This window comes from Mycena indigotica, assembly GCF_014461135.1.
Source record: "Mycena indigotica strain 171206Taipei chromosome Unknown Mind.scaff0009, whole genome shotgun sequence".
Classification (NCBI taxonomy): domain Eukaryota; kingdom Fungi; phylum Basidiomycota; class Agaricomycetes; order Agaricales; family Mycenaceae; genus Mycena; species Mycena indigotica.
Window position 1 is genome coordinate 931,509 of NW_023503008.1, and position 9,250 is coordinate 940,758.

General features: G+C 50.4%; 1 protein-coding gene across 1 annotated transcript; it reads right to left on the reverse strand.

Moving 5' to 3' along the window:
• Positions 1–2,984: 2,984 nt before the first annotated feature.
• MIND_01010800 (CxC2 domain-containing protein) lies at positions 2,985–3,694 on the reverse strand (the record flags this gene model as incomplete). Its single annotated transcript, XM_037366703.1, has 3 exons — positions 2,985–3,114; positions 3,161–3,569; positions 3,616–3,694. 3 exons carry the CDS (start codon positions 3,692–3,694, stop codon positions 2,985–2,987), a joined length of 618 nt encoding a protein of 205 aa, XP_037216097.1.
• Positions 3,695–9,250: the final 5,556 nt, after the last annotated feature.

Genomic DNA, 9,250 nt, shown 5'->3' on the forward strand with positions numbered 1-9,250 from the left:
GGAAACAGCGAGGATCTCCAATCCCAGCACTGAGGTATTGATAGTTTTACCAACTTTGCTAAACGCTGTTTAAATTGCCACACTAGCACGGGCCACGACGCCCGAACGGCGACTTTTTTCACTCATGCCTTACAAAACTACTCTCAACCCCCCCAAACTGTTCGCCTTGTGCATAGGACTTGACGAGGTTTGGTGTCATACTTCCTCCTCGAACCACTAACGAAACCTCGTTAGTATGCGCATCCTGAGATTGAACATTTGCAGGGTTGCGCGAAGGATGTCAGCTCCCTACGGGACGTTCTCTTGTTACACTATCCGGACGCACAAATTCTAAGTCTAACGAATGAGGCAGCCACTCGAAAAGGCATACTTGACTCGTTCAGGATACACCTGATGGAAAACGATCATATTTTGAAGGGTGACCCAATTCTCATCTACTTCGCTGGCCACGGGCAGCGACTCGGGCGGAAGGGACAGAGAAGTAGACGCACTCATCCCATACGACTATGCACCTGGACACCCGTGGCTGTAGCCTGTTTCAATCATCCCCGGGAACTGCCAGAAAATCCGATTCCATCATCCCTGTGTGTTGCCAGGTCTCTGACAACACTCAAACCCCACCCGTTTCCGTGCTTCCTTGCCGCTGATCTCCGAACTCCGCTTTATCCTGCAGCTTTGATATCATCATTACGACTGATTTGGTCCGAATCATACAATTTTAACATTGTTCTCTACATTCCCTCTGCCATAAATGTTCCCTCTAATATTTCCCGCTCCTCCTCTGCTGCCCAATGACGGACAGCAGCTCCCATTGTTTTGTCCCACTCCTCTCGAAAGCGCACTATAAATTCAGTATGCAGGTACACGTTACGCAGCGCATAAGCTCGGATTCCAGCCGCCGTCGTTCCATCAACGTCTGAACGAACTTCGTCGGCTCGTTTTTGCCATTCTGAAGCCTCCCACTTCAATGATCGCATGACCCGCTTCATCTCCTCTCGCAACAATTCAACCTCCTCGTTCCAGCGTTCCTTCCGTGCACGTGCTTTTGCCCACTCGACACGCATAGCTATGATACCACGTTCAACCGAAAGCAAATGGTCAACAAGCCATAGTTACTCACAGTCATGAAGTTCAACCCCGTCGGCCTGCCCGCCTGCTGCCCAAATCCAGGAAATTGGCGCCGTCTTGGTTTTCTTCTTTTTTGCAGCAGTCTCCTCTCTCGTAGGTCGCGATCCGTCTGCTGTTCGTAAGCTTCTTGCTGCATCTTCGTCACTCTCGATTTCGATACGAGTGTTCAAATGGGCCTTGTCCAATTTTTGAAACTTCGGGAGCGTAACGTTTGCCTTTGAGGTGAACGAGAGCCTCGTAGCCTTCAGTATATTTGGCAGCGGCCTTCGTTACACCTTCTTCCATCCGAGCCATTAGAGTGACGGAGCGCGCGTTCTTGCACGTTGCCCCACCATGTTTTCCCCGCGAAACCAAATCATGTGTTGCTTCGAATGAAGCCTCCCTCGTAAGGCAGCCAGTGCATCTGCACACTGTCCCCGACGCAATTTCGCCGGTCTCAATCAAGTCCGCCATGCTGACTTGTCGACACTCTTCCGCGGTTAACTGTGACGGAAGATAAAGCTTTGCGTTTTCCGGTTGCGCGTCCTCCGCGTCCAATTTATACCCGCTGCGTCGCGAAGACCCTGAACCCCAGGCATGTAAGTTAGTTGAAGTTTTTCGAAGGTGCGCATTTGTTTGATCAGAGATAGACGTAATTCTTGTATCTGGCTCGCTTGATCTGCTGACTTTTTTGCCTTCAGAGCAGTCCGTATACGACGCCTGGGGATAGTGAATAGAGTGTGTGGAATGAAGACTTTGACATACTGGATGGCCTGAAGCTGCATACCCGCTCTGATGAACGCTGTTATGGTCATTTTACCTTCCAGCAAAGGTTTGATTCCGGCTCGTGCAGCTTCCACCTCAGCTCGTTTCAACTCTTCACTTATTTCGTTCACTAGGCCCGGCTGTCGAGACAGGTCATCAATGCTACAACAGGTATTCAACGTCATGCATACCGAGCTTCCCACCCTGGACTTCAAATGGATTCGTCTGGGTGTTATCCTTATACCAGGCATCCATCATCTTGGCCCATTCACGTCGTTTTTTTTAGGAACGCTGTCGTCCAGCTCCTGGAATTCAATGCCCTGCCTTTGACGCTCTGCTACAGCGACAATCAAACGTCTTGCAAGTGTCCGCCCTTGCAAATAGTGAGCTTAAACTCTCAAAGAAACCTTAACTGACCCATGCTCCTGTTTTTCTCAAAATTAATCAGGTCGATCTTGTCCTCCAGGACATCATGACGGGCGCCTTCTCCCATTTCCTTTGTCGACCAACTTGCGGGATTGAGTAGGCTCCACAAACGCTCGGTGCTTTCCCCATCCGTCTTTCCAACACCCAACAAGTACCTAAGCGCAAACTGAATTCGACATTTGGGGTCATGAGCTTCAGCATGCCAGACCGGCAGTCCGTATTGCAGGCGAATACGGTCCAATTCGGTGAATATCTCTTCGATATCCACGCCCGTTGTCTTCATTCGTGCGACGCGCTCAGGAAAGTATACTTGCCAGTGACATACGATGTCGTATGCAAGCAAGACCCACAGAACTTCCTCGTCTGACAGAGTTGATAGCACGGTCCAATCCACGTTTCCATAGCTGGCACAAAGAGTTAGTATCCAAGTTGTTCCTGGCATCAAGCAACTTGCCGTTCTCCACGTTGAAGGTCTCCCATCCCTCGACGACGTGCGAGGCCGTGCCGTGCACAGACACAACCAACTACGCCAGAAACTCTCAGGCCAGTGGTCAATTTGGTCTCCTTCTGCAAAAAGAGCAGCAAACGCAGCACAAGCCTGGACCTGAAGTATCGCATTAACATGGAATAGATTCGACTAGAGCGCACTGACATCTTTTTCGTCAACGAGCGTTTTGATATGTTCTTTATATGGTCCAGATCGTCACGAAGTATCCCAAGCCATCGGTCAACGCCGGATCCATGCGTTCTCCAGCACGAAGCTTGTTCTTCAGGCGGAAATTGGCATCGAATGCCAACATGAGCTTATACAAGTATCTGCACATTTGTTGGTCAAGAATAGTTTGATTAAATAGCTACTCACGCCTTCGACTCCGGAACCTTGTCCCATCCGGAAGGCAAGTTACGAGAAGCATCTGGGCATGCCCAGCAACGCACAGCCAACGCCCCTGGCGGCGTAGTTACAATTCCATTGGCTTCATGCCCGCGACCTCCACGCTTCATCATTTTAAGATAGCTGTATTGTCGAGCCATTCGACCGAAAGCAACGCGACGATCTGGGACCTTTTCCAGTCCGGTTGAATCCGTCAACTTCTCCAACGTGCGCACATAGTCTTGGACATTGATGTTTGCGATGGAGCGCAGGAAGCGAAATGTCTCCAAAACGTTGAAGGTTGCACAGGTCGCAGGGTTTGTTGTCGTGGCCGGATACCACGCATTTGAAGCAATTGTCTGACGGGGTCGAATCCGAACGGATTCACGCAGCCACAGTACTGCACGTCCAAAGTAAAAATGCCATTGACATCGATGACCACCAACGGTCGACGGTTACTGGGGAATGGGCATGGGGCACCGTCATGACCAAGTTGATAACAGCCCGCCAAACCACGAGCTCCATGCTGGATGGGTCCGGCATAAAACAAGGAGGCCTTCGTCCAGAAGTGACCCGTCCATTCCTAAACAAGCTAGGTAAACAAGTAACAAAATCGGTGAAGAAATAAATACCTGCAATTCATGGAGCGGCAATTTCTGATGAGCGGCTTCCACACAGGTCTCACAATGGAGTCCGTCCCCACATTGCTTGCAGCGAAAAAAACGGAGCCCCGTCTCCTCCATATGATTGGCTTGACAATTCACACATTCTTGGCATGCGTTAGGGTTTCCGAGACCGTCTCTTCGTAGCATTTCCTCCAGAAAGAGAGCCGTCAGTGGTTGCCACATTGCCATAGGATCGTCCTAAGGGAATGAGCTTCTGTATAAAGTCGTAGTATCAACCGACCGATGCATAACGTTTTCTCTTCAATGTCGATTCTTCTTCCAGTTGAATCTCCAACGACGACACAGTATCCACCAGCTCTCTTACGTCCTCCAGTTGCGCATCTGGGAATGGCATCCAGTCAGCGAGTTCAGGTTGAGTTTCAATGACCTCTTGATTAAGGCGAGCCTTTTTTTTAGGCGATGGATTTGTCTGCTGGCTCAGCACGCGCTGTCCATCCAGAGAATAATGAACTTGTAGGTGGTTGAATTCCTCCTCAGCGGCGTCGTCAAAATATGTGTGTCGCACAACGTTGGGGAGTCGAGGCATGCGAAAAGATGGAGGCATCAACTTGATGCGCTGTCCATTTATTTCACGACAATTATTTCTTTTGGTCCATAAGTAATTACAGGCTACTCTCGTCAACCTTGGCTGGCGGTTGGGGAAGTTCAGGTCGGGTTGATTCCTTGACCTCCCGTCGGGCGCTATGTGAAGATAATGGCAGTCATAGAGACTGCCCGTCTCATCGGACAAGGCCCATCCCGCAGTCCAATCCACATTTTCATAACTGTCCAAAAATGAGGATCGCATTGCTCCCATAAGCCAAGAACTTGCCGCTCTCCAAGTTGAAGGTTTCTTGGTGTTTCGTGGATCTTGTGCAGGACATGCGACTGCGGCTGGTAGATTCGCATCGTTTCAAAGAAGTTGGTCGGAAGGGGGCACCTCGCGGCGTCTGAAGTACAGTGTAAACCGTCACGGCTGGTGGATACAGCTCGCAACGTTCGAGAGTTTCGCGAAAGGGCTTTAAAGTACTGTGTAAACCGTCACGGCTGGTGGATACAGCTCGCAACGTCCGAAAGTTTCGAAAGGGCTTTAAAGTGTGTAAACCGTCACGGCTGGTGGATACAGCTCGCCAACAGCTCGCAGTGTCAAGGAACGAACTAACAATCGGAAGGGACCGCTTCCGAGTCGTCACATCGTCATCACGAGTCGTCACATCGTCACGTATCGTCACACCTCATCAGACTTCATCGCACCAAGGTCACGATTCTGCCATTTTCTCAGTCTGGATCGTGTTGCGAAGGTACACGCTGAACACTGTTCGTTTCTCATGTCTGACAGTTGGCTGCAAGCACATTCTCACCGTGCTCAAGTTGTGCGGCGGCGGGACGACGACATTGAACACTCTCTTCCTTGTTGCTGGATACTCTCTTCCTTCCTCTCTTGTTGCTGGCTTAGACGCTAAGACGTCGGGTCGGGCCGTTTCTCAGATCTCAAGACTAGCTCAGACGCTAAGACGTCGGGTAACAACCATTCATGGCGTCATGCGAAATGTCGACGTCCGGAAATTCATTTGTGCGGCTGCTACCTCTCCTCTCAGCGCTTGATGAGGAGGAGCGACCAAAGGTAACTTAGCTCCCACCAAACCGGTACTCGACGTTAACCTCTGTTATCAAGACCTCCCCAAACATTATACTGGTCTTGTGCGAAATAAGCCCGCAATTTTTTCGTGTTCAACGGCGATCGGGCTGTCATTTACTCCATCCCCAGTCAGCGGCAAGCCCCTCCCACTTCCTCGAACAAAACGCTTGACGGGCGAGATGGCCAAAACGGCCTGGCTTAATATGGACCTACCTCACTTGTTATTTATGCCTCGTTTCCACATCTTGCACAATACTCTATTGAAGCCGCTGGACTTTCAGATCGGTGCAACCCCGCAAGAGGAGCTTGTTGTCCCGCATTTTCGTGGTGCGCAGCACGTTCGAGTTAGGGGTATGAAAGGTGACTTGCGTGATCAATGGCTCCGACTCGAGGGTTTTTTGCGAACGACCTTGACTTGGTTAGATCAAAATGTTATGAAAGCGCCAAAGGCTCCGACGGAACTCAAATCTAACGTTCGTCCGTGGCACTCTCTACCATCAACATTCGGGTATACACAACACTTTGACCTTGAATCCCCACAAGATCTACACAAAGCTGTCTTGCAATCTCTCCATGCTTTTCGCCCGCTGCTTGGGGCTATCACATTATTGACTCTAGTTCTCGATGACATTAAAATGCCAGGATGGCGCGAACGCTATATCAAGGAGAGTCAAGTGGATGCGGCACTGTGGGACGAACTAGAAGAAGTCGTTTTCCAGATTGCCGCGGGACCCATTGGAGGTATCTTAGACTTTTCAAGCCCAGCAGCAATCGAGAAAGCTCGGTCTCTGGATTGGCTATTCTCCATGATATTGAAGAATGACATTCGTGTACCCTTGTATTTCTTCTTGAACAGCACCGATCCCGCGTTGTTCAATGCTCTTCCCTCCATGCGATGTTACCACCTTTCTGTCCAATCAGAGCACATACAGAAAGTTCGCAATCTTAGTGGCCAAGATGCAATCATGGAATGGACATTCATCGACAACGCTAGGCGCCGATTTGGAGTATTCCGCAATGCTGATTTCTATGCAACGTGCGCTCAAGCTGAGGAACTGCCAAAGAAGCCGCCGCGCCGGGAAATGCCGCCCGGTTGATCCGAATAGCGGCCAAAGATTCGGCGAGAGTTATCAAGATTTTTTTCCTGCGGCGCACCAGACACAACGCGGCGATCAATTCCGCGGAGGAGAAGGCACAGCTTAAAAAGCGACAAGAGCGTGTCACGAAGATGCAAGGACTGGGTCCGAGTTCGAAGAACACACAGGTTTTCATGTGGAATGCTTATGACGGCTTTTTTGATACGCAGACCGATAACACATTCATTTGCTGTCAGTGTGTGGAAAGATTATGAGCCCTATCAACGGTGTCTATGATGTGGGCTCGAATCAATGGGACCTCTGTCCTGGAATCAGGACTTGGGAAGAGAGCACAGCTTTGACGACAATCGCAGATGATCCGGCACCGAGGACGAGAACCAGTCAGAACTCTGCTCCGGGCCAAGCAAAAACTCTCGAATCGGGTCAAAGTTCTGATGATCAGTCCGATGACTCCGAGTCTAATTCGGGCCAGCTGGAAATTCCAAACTCTCAACTTGAATCCCATCCGGTGACTTTCGACAGCGAGTCTGTAGCGAATGGTGTCGGGGATGATGTTCAGCTGGAGCCTGACGACAAGCTGGAGCCTGACGACATCGAGTCTCAAGTGAGCGACTTGAGTCGAACACGGTTGGGATAGCCAGTGTCAGTGATGTTGCCGACGACTCGGATGCCAGTGGTCGACCTGCCTTCCCAAATCTTCCCGTAAATCTTCCGGATAACATGTCGTTGTTGCTGAACGATGGAGGTGGAGCCTCCTGCCAATGTCGTCGCTTTCTACGAGTCTGAAAGAATGGACTTTGAGACAACGCAACTGGAGTCTCTGACAAATTGGGATGATTGCGGTGTCGTCTTAGCAGAACGCTTTGGTCATATAGAAAATCAATCCTTCGACGCTCCAGGACCTGAGGTTATCACATCCGAGAACTGTTTAAATGTGCTCGGAGACCTCCGTTCATCGTACCTAGTGTCAAATTCGACTCGAGTTCTATTCCAGGAGATTGCAAATGCAAAACCCCTAGCCGAAATCCCAGCAGTGTTGCTTGATTTGGCCCAGGCGGAAGAAGAGACGCACCTCTGGAAAGATCGGGGGATTAACGTTGTTTATTTCCGACAACAAGACGCTCCGGTCCACGAGAGCCGCGTTTTCGTGATAACCCCCCGTGGAAGGAACAGCGACCATGGCGAAAAGATTCTGCTTTTCAGTGCGACCACTGTTTTGCACCTCATTCGACTGAGATTTCAAGACTGGGAAGATCTATTGTCGGAACTTGTTCATCTCGGTTGCCCATTCCATATCATACTGGCGAATTCCAGAATCCCATATGCTCCTAGATACATGAGATGGGTTGGTCTTGGGGTTCGTCAAGAGGGTTATCGGCCATCTCGACTCGATTTCTTGTCCTATGTGGCCCACCGAGACCGATTCCTTCACTCTCCACGAGGTGTGCTTGCGCTATATTCCGGTGGCATCATCAGCCGTATCGCACGTCATGTTCTCGATGATCCTCTACACAGAATACGTTGGAACTCAGTCGACATCTTGCGGGCTGACGCGGAGATTGTGGATCCAAAGTTCGCCGACCACGCGTACTATTATTACCATCGCCTCACCCCGCAGGAAGAGGACCTCATTTGTGGTGTGTACTTGGTCGAAATAAGTGGGTGTATCCAGATTATTTCCATGACTATCATCCATTCAGTATGTTATTAGACCACCTGGAACATAGTCGTCACGTCCGAGTGGGCGGTCAGCAAACATCCACAGCCAGATTATCATGGTGGCCTCAGCCCGCAGCATTCTTCAAATCAGGTCTTAATGTTGGATGGTGGACGCCTAATTGCGAGCACTTCTTCCGGAAGATATTGAATGAGATGGAGTCGGGTGGTGGCCGGATGTGGACTCACACAAAATGGCGACGAAATATTAAATACTTTCAGAAGGCCCACCACATTTACGAACATCAGGATCTGTTATGCCAAGAATACCTTTCATCTCGATTGTAAACCACTGCTTTGTATGTACAACGTGTCTTATAAATCTTAAGAATTCTTCCAATCATTCAAACAGCGTTATTCTGATGATGCTGATGATTCTGATGTCACGGGTCACGTCACTCTCATCCTCCTTTCAACCAATGACCACGCGCTTCTGCGAGCGTTGCGGGCTTTGGTTTTGCGACTGTCCGCCGTGTTCACCGGCAGCAGTGGTCGATGGGACTTAATGACTTGCCAGCTTTGGTTTGCGACTGTCCGCCGTATTCACCGGCAGCAGCGATGGGCGCCTTGTCCTATTCCTTGTCCCGCCGGTTCTGACCCGCTTCCCGAATGGCCGTAAAACGACTTGTCAGGGACGATGGGTCAGTCTTATCTCAGTAATCGTTGTCCTGCTCTGACCCGCTTCCAGATTGGTTGTGAGAGTCTGTGCCAGCTGGTTTGCGACTGTCCGCCGTATTCACCGGCAGCAGCGATGGGCGCCTTGTCCTATTCCTTGTCCTGCCGGTTCTGACCCGCTTCCCGAATGGCCGTAAAACGACTTGTCAGGGATTCAGACGATGGATCAGTCTTATCTCAGTAATCGTTGTCCTGCTCTGACCCGCTTCCAGATTGGTTGTGAGAGTCTGTGCCAGCTGGTTTGCGACTGCCCGCCGTATTCACCGGCAGTAGTGATGGGCGCCCTTGC